The sequence below is a fragment of the Oratosquilla oratoria genome, chromosome 15 (genome assembly GCF_046742065.1).
Source record: "Oratosquilla oratoria isolate Oo_2021 chromosome 15, ASM4674206v1, whole genome shotgun sequence".
Taxonomy (NCBI): Eukaryota; Metazoa; Arthropoda; class Malacostraca; order Stomatopoda; family Squillidae; genus Oratosquilla; species Oratosquilla oratoria.
In genome coordinates, this window is record NC_134791.1 from 45,201,550 (window position 1) to 45,227,289 (window position 25,740).

General features: G+C 37.9%; 2 protein-coding genes across 2 annotated transcripts in view; one reads left to right on the forward strand and one right to left on the reverse strand.

Moving 5' to 3' along the window:
• Window positions 1–19,102, reverse strand: part of JMJD6 (Bifunctional arginine demethylase and lysyl-hydroxylase PSR) — a 123,298-nt gene extending 104,196 nt beyond the window's left edge. Inside the window, exons 1-3 of the mRNA XM_076198860.1 lie at window positions 18,919–19,102; window positions 6,395–6,606; window positions 5,995–6,147 (exon numbers count right to left, since the gene is read on the reverse strand). Coding sequence (XP_076054975.1) covers window positions 5,995–6,147; window positions 6,395–6,606; window positions 18,919–18,973 — 420 coding nt within the window. The 5' untranslated portion in view covers window positions 18,974–19,102. The remainder of the gene's footprint in view (window positions 1–5,994; window positions 6,148–6,394; window positions 6,607–18,918) is intronic.
• Window positions 19,103–19,462: 360 nt separating this feature from the next.
• Window positions 19,463–25,740, forward strand: part of LOC143033432 (protein phosphatase inhibitor 2-like) — a 39,012-nt gene continuing 32,734 nt past the window's right edge. The window contains exon 1 of the mRNA XM_076198865.1: window positions 19,463–19,774. Coding sequence (XP_076054980.1) covers window positions 19,692–19,774 — 83 coding nt within the window. The 5' untranslated portion in view covers window positions 19,463–19,691. The remainder of the gene's footprint in view (window positions 19,775–25,740) is intronic.

Genomic DNA, 25,740 nt, shown 5'->3' on the forward strand with positions numbered 1-25,740 from the left:
TATCCTTGAGGAAACCTATCTCTTCACTTACTAGAATAGCCACCCCATCCCTCCCTCGCCCTCTCTTCACTCCTGATAACCTCCCACTTAACACTCCCAAACTTACACTCACCTTTCCCTTTCAACTTAGTTTCACTCAAAGCCAACACATCCATCTTTCTTCTCACAAACATACTACCTATCTCTTCCCTTTTACTCTCATCTGTACCACATCCACGCACATTAAAAGACCCAAACCTTAGGGTGCTGGTCGGAAAACTCCCAGACCCTCTTATGCCTTTACTTTTTCGTTTAGGAATGTCCCCTGTGAGGCTACAAGGAGAAGGATGCCTAGTCCCACACCCCGTCCCTTTCCTCTCGCCTCTTACGATCCAAGTGGAAATACTTGGTGGCAGTATTCTTTTCCTCCACCACAGGGAATTCCCCCACAGCAGAAAATGAATACTCGGAGAAATGGTACAGGACACCAGCAAGGGGTTGGGGGACAGCATAACGGAGGGACAGTCGTAGTATAAAAGTCTCATCATTTCTCTATGAAGAGTTTTCCTCTATCATAGACAAAATGATGTGTGGCTCTGGTTCGTAGGGGCGCCCCATATAGACCCTAAAGTATCAACTGCATGCTACTTTGCCACAATAACAAGCAGCCAATACCCCAGACGGGGACCAATACCCCAGACGGGGCACATGCTCTACTACTCTTGTAAAAACTCTTGACAGCTACTAGAAGCGTTCCTCCTATCATATATATCTGCAAAACCTCCAACAGTGCCTTCCTGTCTACCCTGTCATAAGCCTTTTCCAGATCCATAAAAGCCCAAAAAACATCCTTACCTTTTCCTATAGCTTTTTCACAAGAAACAAGAAACACAGAAAAGGAAGACTGATGTACAACAAAACATATTTTGAGAAACTTCATGAAGAAACACAGGTGGAAGAGAAATGGATATTAAAAGAAATCTATAATGGAGTGAATAAATATGTACCAAAACAAAAACAGGAAAAGGTATACATAAGTGCCGGTACAACAAAAAATATAGCGAGGCAAAAGATAGACAAAGCTTAAAAAAAAAAAAAAAAAAAAAGTGGCAAATATATATCAAACTAAGAAATAAGTATATAAAAAATACGCTGGAAAAAACCTATGAAAAAACAGACAAATGTAAAGATCAAGCTAAATTATTCTACTGATATGTAAATGATAAATTAAAAAATAAGCAGGAAATAGTGAAACTACATCAAGTGAATACGGAATATATAGAAATGGCTGACATTATGATCAAACATTTCAAATCTGTATTCACAAAAGAAAATACACACAATTGGGATGAAGGAAGTGGAGAAAGATCCTCCCCAATGAAATAATTGTGACACAGAAAGAAATAAGGGACCAAATAATAAACCTGGATGTCAGAAAATCACAGGGGCCATATGGAATTGTAAAATGGATACCAAAAGAATGTATAGATGAACTAACAGACAAAATGAACAAGTACAATAGCTAAAATCAGTGAAAAAGTCATCAAAAGTAGATGGACTAAACATCTGGAAGAGAACAATATACTAAATCCAAAATAATTAAGTTTTCGAAAAGGAAAATCATGTGCCACAAACTTGATTTGGTTTTATTCAAGGTTAATAGATATAATGCAAGAAAGGGACAGATGGAGTTTGGATAAAGTACTACACAAAGCTATTAAGAAAATTTGAAACAACAGGTGTATGTGGAGAATTACTGAAATGGGTAAGATTTCTTGCATGGGAGAAAAATGAGAGTGGTGCTCAGAGATAAAAACTCGACCTGGGAAGAAATGATAAGTGGAGTCCCACAGGGTTCAGTATTGGCTCTGATATGGATAAAGGTGTAGAATGTTTTGCAGACAATGCAAAACTACTAAAGAAAGTACAGAAAAAGACTGTGCATCACTACAGAGAGACCTAAACGTCTGGGAATGGAGTCAAAAGTGGGAAGTGAATTTCAACATTAAGAAATGTAGTATAGTGGAATTTGGAAAGAGTAAAAAATGAATATCAGGACAATATAAAATCGGTACAAAGGAAGTAAAGAAAGTTAATTCTGAAAAGGACCTGGGAGTAATTATCACCAAAGCCATGTTTCCAGACAAATATATACACAAAATAGTTGGAGAAACTTACAATTTATTAAGATCAATAAAGGTGGCTTTTAATTACTTTAAGTAATGGAGAAAAAATAATAATAATAATAATAATAACAATAAATAAATAAATAAATAATAATAATAGTCACACTACTAAGACCATACCAAGATTGGAGTACACTGCAACACTATGGACACCCAGTATAAAAAAGAATACATGGAGAATAGAAAGAATCCAAAGAGCAATGGCAAAGATGGCCCCAACACTTTCAAAATTGACATATGAACAAAGATTGTTTAAACTGGAACTACCAACCCTGGAACAAAGAGAAAGAGACAATCTGTTGGCCATTTACAGAATCATGAAAGGCATGGGAGTCCTTGACAGAGAAGACCGATTAAAGTGGGATAGTTATTGAAAGAGATCTGGAGGAGGAGGAGGAGAAAATATCCATACAGATTGGTGGATGTCCGGAACAAATTGGACAAAACAGTGGTGTGTGTAAACACCATACAAGAATTTAAGAGCAAGCTAGATGTTGCGAGATACACAGACAGGTCACTATGAGCATAGCTCCCCTTCCCGTATAATACAACTACGTAAATATACACACACAATGTTCCTTTACCTATTAGTTCTATCTAAACCACCTATGTGTTGGAGAACACATCTTTATTTCATCAATATACTTTCAACATTACACATTGAATATTACAATATCCTTTTCTTAAGCCTTAGTAATGTATGACCATGTAAATATCACATAGGCATCCTCAATATATATCACATACTTTTAACATTACACATTGAATGTTAATAATATCCTTCTCTTAAGCCTTAGTAATGTATGACCATGTAAATATCACATATACTTCCAACATTATGTACTGAATGTTGAAAATTTACTTTTCTTGTTAACAATGGATGATAATGTAAATATATATACAGTCGTACCTCGGTACTCGACCGCCTCTATACTCGACCAAATCGGTGCTCGACCAAAAAATTTGAGTAGAAAATGCATCGGACCTCGAACAGATTTTCGGTACTCGACTAGCTCGAACAGCGGGTAAGCGTCAGTTCGACTCAGACCGCCAGCGGAGTAAGACGTACGCAGTTTGTTCGAGTATTTCTTCCCAGATTTAAACTTTTTCGTGTTGCTCTAGCCCTTAATAATGGGTCCAAAGAAAGACAGTGATAAGGGGAAAATTGGTTTCGGTGTTCGAACAAATCGGTGCTCGACCACCACCTCAGAACGGATTATGGTCGAGTACCGAGGTACGACTGTACTTCAAACATTATACATTGACTGTTGAAAACTTTTTTCATTTCCTTAACAGTGTATTACTGTAAATATCACAGACCACATCTTTATTTGGTCAATATATTTCTGATGTTACACATTGCATGCAGACAATTTTCCTTTCTAAGACTGAACAATGCATGATTTATCATGGAACACAACCAGTTTTATCTACAGTATATACTTCCAATATTACACATTGCAGGCTAACTTCCTTTTCTTAGCCTTAGCAGTATAGGAAAACTTGCCATTGACAGATTTTGCATAATTTTTCAATAACACATTGGTTGCAGGATGAACAGTTTGGATAACAAGTTGCTTCTGTGAAGTACCACATGGAATTCGACCTTGTCCTTAAGATAATTCAATCAAATTCATCGAGAATGTTCTGTGGCTTACTACATTCTAAAATGCTTTTTCATAAATACTCATCAGAGCCTGAACATTTTTGTAGTTTAAAAGGTGTGTGTACATTAAAGAAGGTTAAGAAACAATGGTGTAGATGCTGCTATCCTACTCCTCATAAAGTACAATATTGTGTACGAGTAGTAGAGAAGGTAACTCCATTGCATCTATGTTAACAGTGTTTCATTTGCAAACTTATCATAGCCTACAAGTACCCTAAACTCTACCTGTTATTATGAAATTATTCTTTTTCATTACTAATCATTGAATATATGCTCAATGATGTCTTCTATTGTCACTGAATCTATCTATATCCCAAGGGTTTTTCCCCCCTTACAAGGGAGGCGGCCAAGTCAAAAGACAAGTACCCACTCCCACCCATTCCACTTTCATCCACCACCCTTTCCTCCCTCTCATCTTAGCTCCTCATGGATGACAGGTCACCCCTGTATCCCAAAGACTGGAAAGCACTGAGAGGGAGTGGAGGGTGAGCTGTAGCCATGGGTCACCTGCTCATGTGATGTCATCATATGAACATCCAGGCTTGTAGCTTTTGGAGGCCTCAGGCCATGATATCTGCCAACTTGCCATACCACTGGCTACCTGACTTATGGCCTCTCTCATCACCAGAATGTAATCCTCAACTATTTGGTGTGGGGCATCTTGGAGAAGGTGAACAGCAGGGCTAAAACACCAAGGAGGCCCTCAAGGCACCCATCAGGGATGCCATGGCCAACATGGACAGGGATGTCATTGCTAAGGCCTGATCCAGATTCCGGTCCCACCTGGAGAAAGTGGTAGCCGCTTATGGTGATCACACCAAGTGATTTTTGTACCTTGTACAAGTACATACATATACCAAGGCTTTTTCCCCCTTACAAGGGGGGTAGCCAAAAAGAAAAAGGCATAAAATCATTCCCACCCATTCCATCCCTGAATACACTCCACACCCATCCACCTTCCCTCTTATCTTAGCACCTCCTGAATGACGGGTCATCCCTGCACCTTTTCCACTGCCCTGGGTCAGAAGCAGTGTCGCAGACACAGCACATCCACAGCAAGGCTGCTTCACTAAATCGGCAACCCCCCATTGCATAAAATGAGAGGACGGGGAGAAATCCCTTCGGGCTGCGTCAAATTTTGCTCACACATACTACTTCACCCCCATCCACCCGCCCATTCCACCTCATGCAATCACAACATCATCCATATACAACCATTCTCCATTCACCCCTGTCTTCTGTCCTCTTCCGTCCTTCCTCAACAGACATTCCCCTCTTCCCCAAAGCCCCCTTCACCCCATCCATCCATCTCATCCTAGGACGTCCCCTCATGTTCACTCCCTCCACATCTGCCTTCCACACCTCTTTTACTAGTCTTTCTTCACTCATTCTTTCCATGTGTCCAAACCATCCTAATATTCTTTCATCAACCCTATCTCCCAGCTCCTTTTCCACCCCTATTCTCCTCCTCACCTCCTCATTTCTCACTCTATCTAGCCTAGTAACCCCCATCATATTTCTCAGACACCTCATCTCAAACACATTGTACAAGTGCCTATGTATAAAGTTTCATTGAAATATATTCATTTGTGATATAAAAACTTTCTATTACTCATTAATTTTTTTCTGGATTTATCTTTCCATACTGTGGAAATGTAGACATGGAATAGGTTGGATGAAAATATAACCCAGGCCAATGCTATAAAAGAATTCAAGGCAAAGTTTGACAAATAGAGGAAAAGAGATGCCCTATCAACATAGCTCCAACCCCATAAACTACAACTAGATAAATAAATACACATGCACAATCTGCCTGCTGCATTTCCATCTGATTGCAGAATAGAGCTTGTATTATAAATGGCATATACCACTGCCATTTACATATTAAATATTTACAAAAATTATCGTGATAGCCTCACTTGAGGCAACCTATTTCATATAATGTAAAACTGTTAGTTACCTAATTCCTATGTTCAACTTCAAAGTAAATCATTTTTTTGGGGGATACACAGGATTTCACTCTCCATTACACAATCCAACCTTTATCAATACCTCCACAAAATAGCAAATAGACCCTAAAGAAGAACAAAGTAAACACTTGGCCCTACTCTTACATACTATGTTAATATATATAAAAGATACTAATAAAAATCAAAACTTTACCTCTCCAAATCCACTATCAAATATGTAGAGTGGACTATCGTCATCGGTATGTTTCATATAGTCAATGTAGTACTTCATCTTCATCTTGACACTATATCCTTCATTGTCTTCACCACACTTAAATTTCTGGTTGCGGTATTTCTTACATAAACGCTAAGAGAAAAATAACTTCCTTAACGAGTATTTGGTTTTCACATAAATGTTTAATTCCAAACAAGTATCATTAATCTTTTTGCACATGAAAAAAATATTACATTAAGATTTAGAATTGAATGTTCTTAGAAAAAAATATACAAGTAAATAATAATAATAATTATGACTTCAACTTCTAGTTTTTACTATTTTCCCCAGCATATGCAATAACATTAAAAATAAGAGGAAACTATCAAATGTACATTACCTCTAATGTCCATTTATATCTTGCCTTCCATGTATCAGTAACACCTTCAATAATAACTGGTTTGTATACTTTCTCATATCTATCTATAAACTCTTCTACACTGACACTATTAACATGAATACGCTCTACATCTTCCTTCACTGATGATGGATCAGAGTTAAAGCTGTCTTTATAGTTGAGTCTTGTCCACCCTCCCTTTTCAGTGCATAGTTCTGAAGAGAAAGTTGAAAATTTGTTACTATATACCACACAATCAGGAATATCAGTCAAATTCCAAAGATTTCACTCGTGTCCCAAATGCAAGATATAAACATAGTCCAACTCATGGGGAAATTTATCCTGAAAAAAATATGGATGACACACCCACATGCACATGGTCCAGTGGCGTGGTGGTACCATGCTTGACTGCAAACTAAACAATCTGAGTTCGAGTCTCATCCAGGATGAAAATATCAGGATTGCTACACTGTGAGCTGGCATTCCAGCTTTGGTGGGCAAAGAGTTTGTATATTTCAAATTGATGTATACAGGAAAGGAGAAATGTTTGTGGGGTCCTGCATCTTACTCTCTAATTTATCATATACAGCTTCAAATTTATGTATAGTTTCAATGTGGACTACATTCTTATCTTCCAATTATCATAATTAGATTTTGATTCATATTGTTCCAGTTTCATTTATATTACCATCTAAGCTATTCTAAGTATTTGTGCATCTGTGGGAGACTGTAATGTTATAACACATTCATAAATGTACACTATCACAGAAATAATATCAGAAGTATTATCTGTAGTCCTCTTCACCATTCTGCTGAAGAGGACTACAGATAGTAGTTGAAATATACAGTTTTCCTGTACTTCTGATATTATTTCTCCGATAGTGGGTTAAAGTGTACATTTGTGCATGTATTGAAAATTGTATTTCTCTACATCCTTTAGATATTTAGTTGTTCTAGTGCCATGAAATTCTGTCTTTCTCTGGGTAAAATGGTGGCCAAAGCAGTTGTCTTGCTTCAAACAGCTTACAAGAATGATGCCATGTGCAAAAAAAGTTTATGGGTGGTTTGCACACTTTATGAAGTCAATGTTGCTTGAAAACCAACTTCATTCAGTGACTGTCAACATTCCGAACAGATGAAAATGTTGCAAAATTTCATGAACTGATCTTGAGGACTGTTGCCAAGGAATTGACATACTTTTAATTGACTGGTGTGTCCTGGAGTTGCAGTAGAATTGGTGCCTTGGTTGCTCATAAACAATTAATATCAGTCATGAATGAAAGTATGTCATGAACTGAGAGAACAGCTCAAAGAAAATATTAAAAAAATATTGGTCACACTGATAAGGCGTAGACTAGAATATGCTACTGTGGACACCTAGCACAAAGAAGAATATAAGAAAATTAGAAAGAATCCAAAAAGCAGAGACAAAAATGGCACCTACACTGTCAAATCTGACATACGAACAAAGATTGGAGAAATTACATCTGTCAACACTGGAACAGAGAAGAGAAGGTGATTTGTTGACCATTTACAAAATTATGAAAGGGATGGAAATTCTTGATAGAGACAACTTATTAAAGTGGGACAGAAGAGAAACAAGAGGACACAAAAAGAAACTAAAGAAGGACAGTTACAGAAGAGACCTGAAAAAGAATAGCTTCCCACATAGTGATTGATGTCTGGAACAAACTAAACAGAGAAACAGTGAGTACCAAAGCTATACATGTTTTGAAAATAAACTGGATGTAGAGAGATATGAAAACGAGTCACTATGAGCATAGCTCTCATCCCATAAAATACAACTAGGTAAATACACAGAAGAGATTTGAAAAAGAACAGTTTTCCACACAGTAATAGATACATGGAACAAATTGAGAGAAATCAGTGAGTGCTAAAACTATGCATGATTTTAAGAAAGAACTGGATGCGGAAAGATACAACTGCGGGTCACTACGAGCATAGCTCTTCTCCCGCAAAATACAACTAGGTAAATAAATACACACACACACTCATATATATATATATATACCACACACACACACATATACATGTGTTCATAACACAACTGGCAATGATGGTTAAGTTTCAATTTAATTTGCCAATGTGGCTAATGTGACAATACCCAGGGTGTCCTTCACCTAGACACAATTTGAAGGTTGGATCATTCATATATCCACCACCATGGTAGGTAGTGAGCCCGTATGATGGTGATAGGGTGATGTGGCAACAACACAGAACCCTGGAGTTCTACCCAGCCATGCACAAAGGCTCAGGTTAAAACACCTTTACTACAGCAGGGAATGAAAGAGTTGGGGGGAGGTAATCTATAGAGTAAGGGAATAAAATGTCTTGGGAAATGAAGAATGTCATGACAAATAATTATTTGGGGATGGACACAAAGAAAAAGCTGTACTAAGGGTGATTGTGCCCATGACACTGTATGGGGGCAGACTCTGAATTTAAGGGATGTATAAAGGAGCTTAAACATGTTTGAGAAGTGGTGTTGGCTAAGAATGTAAGAATGCAGGCAATTACATGAGACAATAAGGCCTACACCAGGCAGTTCTGTGTCCATTACCACCTATCATCTCTATCCATAAAATTGTCTAACCTTTTCTTAACCACTTCAGTACAAGTCAAATTCTTGTGTGCAACATCAGTTGCCAAATGTACAATTCATCACACTACTTGCATTATAAAATATAAAGTCACTGCTGTATTACTCATTCTCTTTTACTCTGAGTAATAATAAACACAGAAAATGTGGTCAAACCAATTCACAGAATCAGGGGTAACTCATGAGGAAGAGGAGGAGGAGGGGAAGAAAAGATGCAGATGCTGGCATTGTCATGTACCCACTTGCACCTCATGATGCTTATGTAGCCATCACCATATCGAAGTGGTTAAGACAACTGATAGTTTCAGCACTCATTACATGGTTACTACTTCTATTCAATTTATTGACTTTTTTTCTTAAATCTAAAATTTTCCAATTTAAATACATTACTTTGAGTCCTGCCCAATTTTCTTAATATGATGACCTTGCCTACATCCCCCCCTTGTTAAAGCCCTTGAACCACTTGAACACCTCTATTAGATCACCCTGTGCCTTTCCAAAGTGTGAACTAAGGTGCCCAAGGCTGTCCCCATAATGTAAATTTCCAAGCCCCTGTATCATTTTGGTCATTTCCTGTACTGATTCTAGTGAATTAATATCCATTCTATAGAACAGAGACCAAAACTGCACTGCATGGTCAAGGATGGGTCTAATGCCAAATAGAGGTTGATAACCTCTTCACTTTTACTTGTAACAGTCCTAGCAATAAAACCTAATGGTCTGTTAGTTCTATTCCTGGTGCTAATACACTGTCTCCTGGATTTAAGGTCAGGACTCACTAAAACCATCAAGTCTTATTCATACTCAGTTAAGGTACATCTGCTTTCTGGGTTGTGTAAACCTATGTTCAACACACTGCACTTTTAGATATTGAAGTCCATTTGCCATTTCACTGACCATATGAACAATTTGTAAAGATTTTCCTGCAATATCTTAGTGTCTTCTCCTGACCTAATTTGGTATACTATTTTAGTGTCATCCACAAACGTACTAACATCACTACTAATCCCATTGTCCAAGTTATTTATATACACATATCATGGGCTTTTTCACCCTTACAAGGGAGGTAGCCAAAGTCACTCCCATTCACCTTCACTCCATCCCTCTTTTCTTGGCTCCTCCTGGATGATGGTCATCTGTGCCTGGGTCAGAAGCAATGTAGCAAGACACAGCACATCCACATCAAGGCTACTTCATTTAATACGTAACATCCCCGTGTCCCCTCATGCAGAAAAAGAGAAGACTGAGAGAAATCTCTTCATGCTGTATCAAAATATAATCCACACATACTCCCTCAGCCCCCATCTACTCCATGCATCACAGCATCATCCATACTTAACCATTCTCCACTCACCTGTCTTCTATCTTCTCCCTTCCTTCCTCAACAGACATCCCCCTCTTTCCCAATGCCCCTTTTACCCCATCCATTCATCTCATCCTTGTCGACCCCTCCTGTTCACTCTCACCTCTCTTATTAATCTTTCTGAACTTCTTTCCATATGTCCAAACCATTCCAATACTGTCATCAACCCATTCCAATCTGTCATCACATTTTTTATGATGTGAGTATTATGACGAAACATCGTACATCTGGCAGCTAATGCTGCCCGCGAGATTTTGGCCCGTAGTGAAGTGGTTAATCCCTTCTCTGATCCTGCAACAAGTGCAGTGTCATCAGCAAACAACTGGTTTATCTTCCATTTTTCTCTATTTTCTTTCACCATCTCAAATTCCCAGCCCATTACCCTTGCACCACCCCATCCATTTCTAAATTGAACAGCCATGGTGACATGACACATCCCTTGTGAAAACCCACCTTTACCTCAAACCACTTGTTCTCTCCATTTCTAATTCTACTCTTGACTGCTATTAACAGCTTTCCTCCTATCCCATATATCTGCAAAACCTTCCACAGTGCCTTCATACCTACCCTGTCATAAGCCTTTTCCTAATACACAAAGGCCCAAAAAACATCCTTACATTTTCCTAAACCTCTCACATATCTGCCTCACCACAAAAATCTGATCCATACAACCCCTACCTGTCCTAAACCCATTGTTCCTCAAAAATTACTCCCTCTGTTCCTCTCTTAATCCTCTCAGTCAAAACCCTTACATATGCCTTCCCAACTACACCCAACAAACTGATCCCTCTGAAACTACTACACTCACACTTGCCCCCTTTACCTAAGTGGAATTATACATACACTCCTCCAGTCCACTGGCACCATACCTTCTTTTTGACAAACATTAAACCTCACCAGCCAGTCCACCATAACTGTACCTCCCTTTTTTAGACACTGCATGACACCCATCTAACTCAAGGTGCCTTACCTGTTCTCATCAACTCAATAACTAACTTTACCTCATCTTTTCTTATTTCTCCCCCATTCTCCTCATTCATCATCGCCATTTTCTTAGCACTTCACACTGCAACTACCTTTCCCTCCCTATCCTTCATATTTAGCAACTCCCTAAAATATTCTGCCAATCTTCCTCTTACTGCCATCTCTTCCATTATCATCTCTCCAACAGCACCTTTTCTTTCTCTACTTGATTCATCTACCCTTATCTTGATTTCTTTCCAAATCATCTTACAGTAGAAGCCCGATTTAATGAATCTCAATTTAGCGGAAGCTCAAATTAGCGAACTGCAAATAGCAATAATGAAAATGTTCAACTTAGCGGAAATGGTCTGCTAAGTTTACCATTTTCCGCTAGCTGGCCAGACGCGCGTCTATGGAAATAGCTCAATTTAGCGGGTACGGTAAGCTAAGTTGAGCATTTTCCGTCAACTGGCCACATGCGTGTCTCAGAGTCCAATGTTACCAGATTGTGGTGGTGGAGTCAAGGAAAAATTTATAATTTAGTACTTTGGAGGTATATAAATAAATATGTATATATATATAGTGGTCGCGAAAAGTTTGGGTGCAAAATTATAGGCGCCCAAACTTGCCGCTAAACTCAAAACATGCGAAAAATACAACTTTCCGCTATTTTTCAATGCTAGCGTTTGTACCCGTATTTAGCCAAGACAACTCTGTTTAGGCGCACTCGATGTCACGTGGAGTCAGTTTCTAAACATCTCTCACGGGGAGTAGTCTTTTTTTTGCGGTGGTCTCTGTTTTTGTGCCTTGTGCCTTGTGTTTTGCAATTAATAAAATGTAACAGTAAAAGTTTTTTATGCCTAGTCTGTTGTCGATAACAATATGTTCGGTACAGCATTTTGTATTTTTATGTTTTGCGATTAATAAAATGTAACAGTAAACTTTGTTTATGCCTAGTCTGTTGTCGATAACAATATTTTCGGTACAGTACGTAAACGAAAAGAATGTGTTTTGAAATAAAAAAAAAATGTCCGAATTTTGCCTTGCAATGATTTTATTGTAACCAACAAAAAAGTATTTGTAGGTCAAAGATAACAGGACTTTATTCAGTATGCGTAGGCCTAGGCTACGTTTCCTAACGAAAATTATAAAAAAGTTAATGAATATTAAACAACGTAGCTCAAAGATAATAAGATTTTATTCAGTATGCATACGTCTTAAAGAAAGTCTGATGGTAAAATAATAAAAAGGTTAGAAAATACTTGTACAGTATTAGATATCATAGGTTAAAGATGATAGGATTTTATTCAGTATGCTTATGCCTAGGTTACGTTTCCCAAAGAAAATCAGATAAAATTATAAAAAGGTTAAGAAATACTATACAACATAGTTCAAAGATACTAAGATTATTTCAGTATGCTAAATATAATATACAATATATATATACAGTAACAAAAATATTTAAAGGGTAATATATACTGTATATATATATAAAGACCGACTTGCGTCCAGATAGACTTACGACCTGTCTGTCGGAACCGAACTCGGTCATAAGTCAACGACTACCTGTATATGTATAAAGTATAATTGTAGCAGAAATATATTCAAGTAGAAATAGACGGTATAATAGGAAAACAAAATAATGAAACAGTAAGTTGATGGGAAAATTCAAAATCAGTACGCGAGAGTAATCACCACGAAAAACACTTCTAAAACAACAACTACGTTTTCTGCAACAACACAACAATAACGATCAGTATCCAAAAACCAACTGCCCAGTCCTATTAATCGCTAGAATTATGTACATCGAACCAAACACGAAGCTATGACTAATATCCCGCGAAATTCACAGACAGCTCATATCATTGTTACACGACACACACACACACACACGTTGCAACAAATTACTACACGTTGCTGTTCATTTGCAATTCATGATTGTGCTGCCTATAATTCACTTACAATAATATATATACTGTATGTGTGTGTGTGTGTACACTAGGGAATTTTTAGGCATGCATCATTTTTATAATCCGCTCTGGCAACACTGTTACACCAATGCTCACTCGCTCAATTTAAAGGAAAATTCAATTTAGCGGACTGGACCTTGGCTGAATTAGTTCGTTAAATCGGGCTTCTACTGTATTACTTTCAAAATTTTCTGTCATACTTTAACCACTTCCATATGGTTGATGAAAGAATATTAGGATGGTTTGGACACATGGAAAGAATGAGTGAAGAAAGACTAGTAAAAGAGGTATGGAAGGCAGATGTGGAGGGAGTGAACATGAGGGGACATCCTAGGATGAGGTGGATGGATGGGGTGAAGGGGGCTTTGGGGAAGAGGGGAATGTCTGTTGAGGAAGGAAGGGAGAGGACGGAAGACAGAAGTGAGTGGAGAATGGTTGTATATGGATGATGATGTGATTGCATGAGGAGGAATGGGCGGGGGGGTGGGGGGTGAGGTAGTATGTGTGAGTAAATTTTGATGCAGCCCGAAGGGATTTCTCCCCGTCCTCTCCTTATATTATGCAAGGGGGGACGGAGAGGGGGGGTCGCCGATTAAATGAAGTGGCCTTGCTGTGGATGTGCTGTGTCTTGCGACACTGCTTCTGACCCAGGGTGGTGGGCAGGGTGCAGGGATGACCCGTCATCCAGGAGGTGCTCATATGAGAGGGAGGGTGGGAGGGGTGTGGAGTGTATTTAGGGATGAAATGGGTGAGAGTGTTTTTGTGCCTTTCCCTTTTTGGCTACCTCCCTTGGAAGGGGGAAAGAGCCTTGGTATATGTATGTATGTATATGGTGACGCCTACATAGGCGTCATGAGGAGCAAGTAGGTACGCGATGATGCCGACGTCGGCGTCTTGATTATATTTATTGTAGTCATACCTGCGTGACCCTCATTCTCTCTAAACTGGCTTCATCATATTTTCTATGGTTATCAAAATTCACGGGTGAAAGAACGAGCGATTGAGCAGTGACTTTATTTTTTATAATGCGAGTGTTATGATGCAACATCGCACGTCGGGCAGCCAATGCTGTCAGACGTGCGATGTGCCCTGGAGTGAAGAGGTTAACCCCATTTCACATCTGATTTTCTTTTTGCCTCCTTTATCTTATGCTTTACTCTTCTCTTTGTACCTTTCATATGATTCTCTTGTCCTATTTTGCAAGCAATCTGTGAATGCTTGTTACTTCTCTTCTACAACCCTCTTTGTTTCATCATCCCACCACTCACTACCCTTCCATTTCCTCCCATCCTCCTTGTTCCACACACCCTCTTTGTACATCTTGCAACTCCCTCCTTGAAACATCCCTATTCCTAATTGATCCTTCACTCCCTCCCACTCTTCTCTCAGCTTCTTGTACTCTTTTCTTTCTCATTTAAGCAGTTTACTCTGAGCACAATTTTTCCTCTTTCTCAATTTACCTTCCACCAAAAAATTACCCAACATTCCCCCACTCTCTCACCTAAGAACATGTACATCCAAAACTCTTCCTACCATTCTGATTACTAATATATAATCCACTAAAGCCCTATCTACCATCCTTTCATCCACCACTCTCTCACATGTCTACTTATGCTTTTCTTCCTAAACACCATGTTTGCAGTCATCAACTCTTTCTAGACATCTCCACTATAATTCTTTTGTGGAACTCCACACTTCCCAACCACTTCATCTATTGGTTTGTCTCTTACCCTAGCACTGATATCTCCCAATACCACTACATTGACATTTCTCCATAAACCCTCTATGCACTTATTTAAATCTATCCAAAAAGCCTCCCTTTCCCCCTACACCCTTCTCACTAACAGGCCCATATGCACTTACAAAGATCCACACCTCCCTACCCAGTTTCACTTTCATCCACATTAACCTTGGAGAAACCTCCTTCCACTCCACCACACACTTGCCTACCTCTTCACTTGCAAGTATAACCACTTCTCTCCCTCATCCTCTCTTCACTCCTGACACCATCCTAAACTATAAAAATAAATAAATAAAAAAGGAAAAAAGGAGCATGCCAACAGGAGACTTTTTGGTCCATAACTAGGTTGAATGTGAAAAAATAAAATTATAATGATAAATACATACATACATATACCTAGGCTTTTTCCACCTTACAAGGGAGGTAGCCAAAAAACAAAGCCACAAAACCATTCCCACCCCATTCCTAATACACTCCACTCCCCTCCACCCTCCCTTTTATCTTGGCACCTCCTGGATGACAGGTCATGCCTGCATCTTGTCAACTGCCCTGGGTCAGAAGCAGTGTCACAAGACACAGCAAGGCTACTTCATTAAATCGGTGACTCTCCCTTCTCAGTCCCCCCATGCAGAAAAGGAGAAGACGGGGAGAAATCCCTTTGGGCTGCGTCAAATTTTTCTCACACATACTACCTCACCCTCCATCCCCCACCCATTCCACCTCATGCATCACAACATCATCCATACAAAACCAATCTCCATTCACCCCTGTCTTCTGTCCTCTCCCATCCTTCCTCAACAGACATTCCCCTCTTCCCCAAAACCCCTTTCACCTCATCCATCCATCTCATCCTAGGTCGCCCCCTCATGTTCACTCCCTCCTCTTCTGCCTTCCACACCTCTTTTACTAGTCTTTCTTTACCCATTCTTTCCATGTGTCCAAACCATCCCAACACTCTTTCATCCACCCTATAATGATAAATAATAAACAGACAAAAATGATAACACATCAATCTTTCTTCTCACAAACATACTGCCTATTTCTTCCCTTTTACTCTCATCCGTACCACATTCATGCACATTAAAAGACCCAAACCTTAGGGTTCTGGTTGGAAAACTCCTCTCAGACCCCCCCCCTCCTTTTTTTTTTTTTAATGTCCCCTATGGAGCTAGAGAGAGTAGGATCCATAGTCCTATCCCTGTCCCGTTTCTGTTACCTTTTACGACTCAAGTGGGAACATTCGATGGGAGTATTCTCTCCCCTACCACTAAGGGACCCAAGACAGAGCACCGGGGAATTTCATCAGTAACACTCTCCCATTTGGATTTAACACCACATATGGTGACCTGCTGTTTTTGTCACAGATACATGCTCTATTCCATTCAAACTGAGTGAAAAATTAAGAAATGAGCCTCAGAGCAGGGATGGAAAAACAGCTGGCAGACAGAATTGTTCAAAAAGAGTGTGGAAGGCAGGTGAATAACTACACCTGAGAAGACCAAGAATGAGATGGATGGGTAGGGTGAAGGTGGCATAGTAGGGAGAGGGAAAGGGATAGGTGTTATAGTAGACGCAATGAGAAGTGGTCGCTAAGGTGGGATTAGGGAATTTCCCGGTGTTGCCACATCTCCACGGATAACACGGCCCGCCCACCCACCCACCATCGCTCTCTCTCTATATATATATAATGTATCTATCCATGGCGAGAATGTGCATGTGGATGCAATGCGCTTTATGAATGCAGTGTGGGGGCCTGGCCAGAGAAGGGATGGAGTGGCAATGTCGCTCTCTCCTGCTCGTATGCATGTCCACGACTCAAGGAAACGAAACCTTTGTATAGAAAACATTGCTTTGATTTTTACCTCAGTGGTGGTGTGTGACAAAAAATTATAATATAATTATATGTGGCAACATTATAAAATAAAATAAAATAATTATATGTAGCAACACGGGGAATCCCTGTGCTTCGCCCTAACGGCCAGTTTTTGATGCACTGAGTATAGTGGAGAGTGGGTGTGTATGCATAAGAAACTGACATGGCACAAAGGTATTCCCTCTATTTTTCCTTTGCAAATTCCTACATGGATGGATGACAAGTTACCACATACAAAAGCTGGGAGGGGGACCAGCTTGAGCTGTAACACCCTGCTGTGTCTTGCTACATTGCTTCTGAATCAGGCAGTCAGAAGGGAACAAGAATGGCCACCTTTCTTCTAAAAATAAAAAGGTTTGGTCCCCTTTGATGTATATAATCATAAAGAATTGATAAGGTCAGTGTGGATGCTCCTAAAGTATGCCTGAAGGGAGGGAGATTTCATGCTTGCCAGAGCACCACAATGACCTGACCAAGAATGCAAGGTATTTGTTCACAAGGGCACAAGAATCCTGGGGGTCTTTACAACAAACTTTACCAAATTATTATGAAAGAATCCCTCTCTTGTTTCATCAACACAAATTTGGAAAAGCACATTTAATTAGGAAAACAAAGAATTATTTTAGTTGTGCACACCTACGAGATATAACATTAGAAAATTAAATATTACTTTTGTAAATCAAAATACATGAATGTAGTATACGATATTCTGAGTAGAAATAACAAAAAGAACCTTGCTACAAGCATGTCTATTAATGAATGAAGCTGCTAGGAAACAGTACAGAGGCCATGCTGTTGTCCGTCCAGCCCAGTCACTGCCTGTTAGACAATGGCTTTCGCGTTGTGGACTGGCTATTCTCCAACTCCAGGTGACGTTAATAAGCACCATTATAAAGCCAATAGTGAATATGGCTTCCTTGGACTTTGAGAGAACAAGGGGTTCTGCTGTTATCTGTTAATTGCCTGAGGTACAATAATAACCAGGCCATCAGCATCTGTGACAACAACAATGACCTGGATGATCTATAGAATTTGAGGTACTGAATTACTAAATATAGGTTAGGTTACATAGATTGGTTAGGTTAGAATAGACGAATTTAGCATCCTTTCATTTCTTCAACCTCAGCATCTATCAAAACAAACATGTGTATTATTCAACCACTGTGACTTCATTCATTAGTAAATTGGTTTTTAGCAACTTTTTTGTTATTGATTTCTGCCAAGAAAATTGCATATTATGTTCATTTATTATAATTTACAAAATGAATCATTTTCTATTGCTATATCAAGTAGGTGTGCACAACTAAAAATTTACTGAAAATAATTTTGTCATTGACATTGATGACATTTTCCATGTTGAGCTCTCAGATATTGAATAGAGCATCCCTACACATGCAGTTTGAGTTTCACTAATTTGTGGCTTTGTAGTAATCTAATCTATGGCAGTTGCATGGCTTGCATGCAGAGAAGTAAGAAGTTACCTTAATTACTTGTTCCTATTATGAACAAATACAGGAGTAACATGATGGTGCAGGATTCTTTAGATGACTGACAAATGATAGTTCAAGAGCCACTTTGACTATGTGTATCTAAATGTCAAAATCTACAAGTTCCCCACCAAATCGTGTATCATCTTCGCAATATTTTCAATTCTAAGCAAACAGCACATACATAGAGGCACATATCTGCCATCATTGAAAACAGGTGAACTACTGAAGCAGAATAGCCGCAGCTTAAAATAACCTGGATGGATGTCAAAGAATTTCTTTGTTCTGATCAATGTCTTGTAGGCTATTAAGCAATTCATTCTCACACTAAAATTTTGTTTGATTTAAGTATTATGCATAATAAAGGCTGACGTATAATAATTTCCCTTTTTACGATGTGTTACAGAGTAGTTATGTTCAATGAATTTGTTGGCTACGTGACATCACTCAGGTTTCGTACAAACATTAGAAATAAGGCTGAAGAAACTGCAACCACTGCCTTAAATATACCTGGTCTAGCTTTCTTCTTTGCTTCTCTTACACGTTTCCTACACTTGTGATCCATCGTTACCTCATTTGATATTTCTTTCCTATTAGCACGTTCAGGCCTATCCAACCCAACACGCACCACACACGGTTCTGTAAACACTCGACACTCTATACTTGAAATTGTAGGACAACATAGTTATTTTAACTATGTAGTTACCAGGAATTAATGAACCCAGACACTTTCCCTCAAATTAAAGCCAATAGAAACAATTACAAAAAAATTATAATAATAAGCGTAAAAACTTTGCTTATTATGTATATTAACTAATATTTCCTTATTTTAGAAAACTGGAATGTAGCTGTAGTTATTTTAACAAAGATTTCGTCACGACCAAAAGGAACTGTCTAAAGTTGACTAAATTACTGATATATATTGAAATTATCTGTTGTTGCCGGAAATATATGCATTCATATTATACAAATTAATAAATCATTGCATAATTACAGAAATGTAGTTCGTCATTGTATTATTAATAATCCATATTTTTATATAGTTTGGAGTGATGGGAAAAACTGTTACAATGGCAACCTACAATTAATACTTTAATGGTTTATGGTTATATGTACACATTCTGATCGTCATCATTCTTGGTACAAACGTTTAAGATTAACACTGGACTTATACTACGTTTCAAAAGAGGGCGCCAAAGTAGAGAGGAAATCCGGTGTTTTGATTGGCTCGATGGATCTGTGACAGCCACTCTAAATAAATTTCTAATACGTGTTTTGAAGCAATGGCCGACAAGCTCAGCAAACAGCCCAAGAAGGGTATATTGAAGAATTCATCTAGTTTTGAAGGACAAGAACGAAATCGAGAGTAAGTAACACTTAAAAATTGGTTATGGTAGACAACCCTTCATGTGTTTAGTACATGAAGTTCTTACATGCCATCATGTCCTGGGATAGATCCTAATTGAGTGAAGCTGTTCCAAGATTTCCCATTGGTTCAGTAAAATGTTATATATGGTTTGACAGCTTATGTGGTCTGACATAGACGTTCATCTACCAGCATGTGGCGTTATGGAATAAGTACCTTTTGTGTGAAATTTACAAAAATCTGCTACAGATAATCAATTATATTTTATTATAAAAATAGGTCAAATTGGAAAAGATCGCAATCTCGTATTTTCACTTTATTCTGCTGAAATATATATATTTTACCAATTTTTGTTTATTCGTTACATTTATTTGCTTACCTACTTCCAGAAGCCAAAAGAAAGTCAGGCTTACTAGAAATGTCATTTTACATGAAAGGATTATCCAGTAAATCATTAAATGGTTAATTTTTATTATTTTGATGTATAGCATCACATAAATTGCTAAAACAAAAATCAGTTTTATGACAAGATATATCAGAATTATGTAAATAAGCTTATTCTTTTCTGAAAGTTGCATTATGGAATCTGGTTTTACTTGGAAATTAAAGTACTATCACAAACCCTAACTGAAAACCTTGTAATTTAAGGAGTCAGTGATCATATTTACATAATTTACAGTATCTCAAGGAGCTTAGTTTAGTATTTTTTCAGAGGTGCAAACCTACATGATAGAGCATTAGAAAAGTAAACATTAATTTTGTAAATTATGATGCATCACTGTAATATACGTTTTTCGTGACAGAAATCAGTAACGAAGAAATGTTAAAAGCAAATACACTACTGAATGAAGCTGGGATCATAGGGTCGAGATGCCATGTTGTCTTTCCAGCTAAAAGCAAATATACTTGTTACTTACTTGTTACTTATTATTTGGGAGTTCTAGGCCCCGCTCCACCAGCATCGGTGCTCTGCAGGGCCTCCATTGATATTATCAAACACTATAGTCGGTAAAATTTTACTTTCGACCTTTGTTGGAATATAGCAATACAAAATTAAATAGTAATTTTGTAAATTAAAATGTGTGAACGTAATATGCAATTTTGTGTGCGGAAATGAAAATAAAAATAGTTGCTAAAACAGGTTTCTAAGTAACGAAGTCGTGTACGACGAATGGTACACCATGTTTGTTATGGTAGATTCCGACGTCGGAGAAATGAAAGGACGATAAATTTGTCTAAACTTAACTAAACTAACCTAACCTAACCTGTGTTTAATAAATCATTACCTGCAAATTAGATATCATCTGGCTGGCCCTCGTCGTGAGAGACGTTGGCGGGCTTTTCAATCACTCTCTCAGCTTTTGTATGGCTATATTCCTCCAATGGTCGAAAGTAAAATTTTACCGGTTAGGTTAGGTTAGTTTAATTTAGTTTAGTTTAGACAAATATTTCGTCCTTTCATTTCTCCGACGTCGGAATCTACCATAACAAACATGGCGTACCATTCGTAGTACACGACTTCGTTAATTATGAAATCTGTTTTAGCAACTATTTTTATTTTCATTTCCGCACACAAAATTGCATATTACGTTCAGACATTTTAATTTACAAAATTACTATTTAATTTTGTATTGCTATATTCCAACAAAGGTCGAAAGTAAAATTTTACCCTATAGTCACTTCTAATACACAAATCATCCATGTCATAACACTCGGTGAACAAATGTGTCTTCAAATTTTTCTTGAAAATGGCACAGTTTCTACTCATTTTGACATTTAGTGGTAGCTCATTAAAAAGTCTTGGCGCACATCTTTCAAACGCTCGAAAACCCATTACCAAATTACTTCTTGGCTCATTCAACCTATATTGTTCATCACTATGCCGAAGCACCATAGTAGTATCCACTTGAAAATTGTTGAGAAGACTCCTTAGATATTCTGGTTTTCCATATTTCAAGGCTCGAAAAGTCAGAAGACATATCTTGAAAACTATCCGCGCCTTTATTGGTAGCCAGTGTAATTCCATGAGTACTGGAGTTGCTCTCTCACGAGGTGCAAGACCTCTGAGTAATCTCACAGCTCTGTTCATAACATACTACCAAATGAAACTGACCATAGGATCTGGTATACATTCTCAGTGTTTCTGTCAGCACGATTCATATTTCTAAAAGAGTACTATGGAGCTGAGATTCATGCAATTCTTAAAGCTATGCAAATCCTGTATACCCCACAGTCCAATCAGATATGGTACCAAAACCAGCTGTCAACAGCCCTGATGACCTATAGAATTGCAGGTATCACATTACTAAAGCCAAGTTAGGTAAGGTTAGGTTAGAATAGACAAATTTAGGTCAATTTTTAGAATTGCACACCTTTGTGATATAGAAATAGAAAAGTAATAATTGGCAAATTTTTAGAAGTGCACACCTATGCGATATAGCAATAGAAATTAAATAATTATGTCGGAGTGTTGATTTGTCATTTGGCTGAGGGTAGCCATATTAGATTTTTGTATGGTTCAGTGCATAGACACCAGGTGGCAGTATTGTTGAGCTGCTATGTGGAGTGCTGGGTCCCTAATGTAAAGGAAAAGGTGACTGGAGCAGGGTTGGAGCAAAGACTGGATTGGAGCTAATACTGGTAGCAGAGCGTGACAATGACCCTCCAATGGGCTAAGTTACCTGTTACCTGTAGTCTTCTTCTGGCCTAAATCTCCCCAAGAGAAGGGACTCCATAGGCCACACCGGTGATGTCAACTCAACATTTGTAGTTGTTCTTGATGGTTTTTGTCTGCAAATCATAGCATTCAGCAAAGATGCGTGTTTTCAATCTCTTTTTGAAAACGCTGATATTATTACTCTGCTTGATACTGATCAAGCATGGTGGGACAAGGTTTATACAACCTTTGGCTTTGGTCATAAAATAGAATGGACAAATGGGGGAGGAGTCATGCTATTGACTAGAAAGGGCCTAAATGTAATAAAGGCAACAGAAGGAAAGGATAATATGGAATTGATCACAAAGTCAAAAATAGCAGTATGAAAAGTAGAAAGTTCATAGTTGTATATGAGCCCCCAAAAACTAAGACTTGGACTGACAGCAAACACTCAAAATTACTAGAAGATACAAAGAATGAATTAACTGAGACACTAAGATATGGATATAAACATAGTAATTATGGTTGACTTTAATGCAAAGGAAATAAATTGGGAAGAATTGACAATAAAAGGTGGAGAGGAACCCTGGGGTAACGTCCTACTGGATATGACCCTTGATTATATATTGATTCAGTGGGTCAAAGAAAACACTAGATACAGACAAAACGAAAAACCATTGAGACTAGACTTGATATTCACTTCTGAGCCTGAAATTATGGAAGAAATAAACTATAAGACCAATTAGAAAGAGTGACCACATACTAATAGAATTCGAACTTAAGGAACAAAATGTGAGAAGAAACAGGAAACATAGAGAAGGAAGATTAATGTACAACAAAACTGACTTTGTAAAACTTAGAAAAAAAATCAAAATGCTAGTTGGGAAAATTTTGCAAATGATGAAACAAAGATGGAAGAGAAATGGAACATTTTTAAAGAAATATATAAGGAGGGAACAGATAAACATGTGCCTAAGCAGAAACAGAAAAGGGTGTACATAAAGTGCTGGTATAAAAAAAGTGTAGCAATGCTAAAGATAGAAGAGACAAAGCTTGGAAAAGAGACAAAAAGGTGACTAAATGGCAAACATACATCAAACTGAGAAATGAATATGTAGACATAGACAGATAGGAAAATAGAAACTATGAAAAAGATATAATAGACAAATGCAAAGACCAACCTAAGCTATTTTACAGATATATAAATGATGAACTAAAAGACAAACATGAAATAATGAAACTGTGTGAAGGAAATAAAGAATACATAGAAGATGTAGAAATGGCTGATGTAATGACCAGACACTTTAAATCTGTATTTACAATTGAAAGCTCACAAATGTGGGATGATGGACACCAAGAAAGATCCCCCAGAATGAAAGAAATAATGGTGACACAGAAAGAAATAAGGGACTGGATAAAGAAGATGTCAGAAGTCACATGGGCCAGACGGAATAGCAAACTGGATAGTAAAAGAATGTATAGATGAACTCACAGATAAAATACACAAGATAATTGACTTCTCACTCAAAGAAGGAAAGGTACCACAAGACTGGAAAAATGTAAATGTTGTACCAATATATAAGGGAGGAAATAAAGAAAATCCAACAAACTGTAGTATCCCTTACAAGTACAATTGCAAAAATATGTGAAAGAGTTATAAAAAATAAATGGACTAAACACTTGGAAGAGACCAAAATACTAAACCTCAACCAATTTGGATTTAGAAGTGGAAGATCATGTACTACAAACTTAATATACTTTTACTCAAGATTGGTAGAAATAATACAAGAAAGAGATGGGCAGACTGTGCCTTCCTGGACTTAGAAATGGCTTTTGATAAAGTACCACACAAAAAGCTACTAAGAAAAATTGAAACAATAGGTGGAATACAACAAGAAAAATTGGGATGGATGAAAGACTTCTTGAACAGAAGAAAAAAGAGAGTGGTACTTAGAGAAAAGAACTCAAATTGGGTAAATATGATAAGTGGAGTCCCCCAAGGCTCCATATTGGCTCTGATAATGTTTGCTGTTTATATAAACGACATGGATGAAGGAATTGAATGTTATATAAACTTCTTTGCGGATGATGCAAAACTATTAAAGAGAGTAAGTACAGAAGAAGATTGTAAATCTTTCCCAGAAGACCTGGACAAAGTCTGGAAATGGAGTATAAAGAATGAAGTGAATTTCAACATTAAGAAATGTAGTATGATGGAATTTGGAAAAAGCAAAAATAGAGTATCCATTCAGTACAAAATTGGTACAAAGGAAGTTACAAAAGTAAACTCTGAAAGAGACCTAGGAGTAATTATCTCAAATGACATGACACCAGACAAACATTTAAACAAAATAGTTGGAGGAACTTACAATTTAATAAGATCGATGAAAGTGGCCTTTGACTACATGGACAAGGAAATGGTAAAGAAAATACTAGTTATACTGATAAGACCAAAATTAGAATATGCAGCATCACTATGGACACCTAGTAAAAAAAAAAAAAAAACTAGAAAGAATTCAAAGAGCAATGACAAATGGCACCAACACTTAGTAAGTTGACATACGAACAAAGATTGGACAAACTAAACTTATCAACTCTGGAACAAAGAAGAGAAAGAGGTGATTTGATAACCATCTACAGAATTATGAAAGAGATGGAAATCCTTGATAGGGATGACCTAATTAAATGGGACAAGAAATACAAGAGGACATGAGAAGAAACTTGAGATGGACAGTTACAGAAGAGATTTGAAAAAGAACAGCTTTCTACACAGAGTAAATACATGGAACAAATTGAAGGAGAAAACAGTGAGTGCTAAAACTGTACATTATTTTAAGAAAAAACTGGATGTGGAAAGATACAACTGCGGGTCACTACAAGCATAGCTCTTCTCCCGCAAAATACAACTAAGTAAATACAATTTTAACCACTGCTGCAGAAAGTCCCTGGAGTAATGTCACATGTGAACGATTGAATGCTATAATTGGTGACAGTGCTGAAAGTATTTGAGGGTATGAAATTTGATATTGATGTAGCCTTGGCTTGGGTGGTGTCAGTAATGCATTGGCAAATAAATCCAACTTTAGCCCAAACCAATTATAGTGAGCGCAAGGAGAAATGACCGCTAAGGCGGGGCTAGGAGATTTCCCGGTGTTGCCACAGATGGGCATCCATGGCAAGAACGTGCGTGTGGATGCAATGTTTTCTGAATGCAGTGTGAGGGGGGCGGGGCCAGAGATTAGATGTAGCGGCAACGTCGCTCTCTCTTGCCCATATACCATGTCTAGACTCGAAGAAACGAAACCTTTGT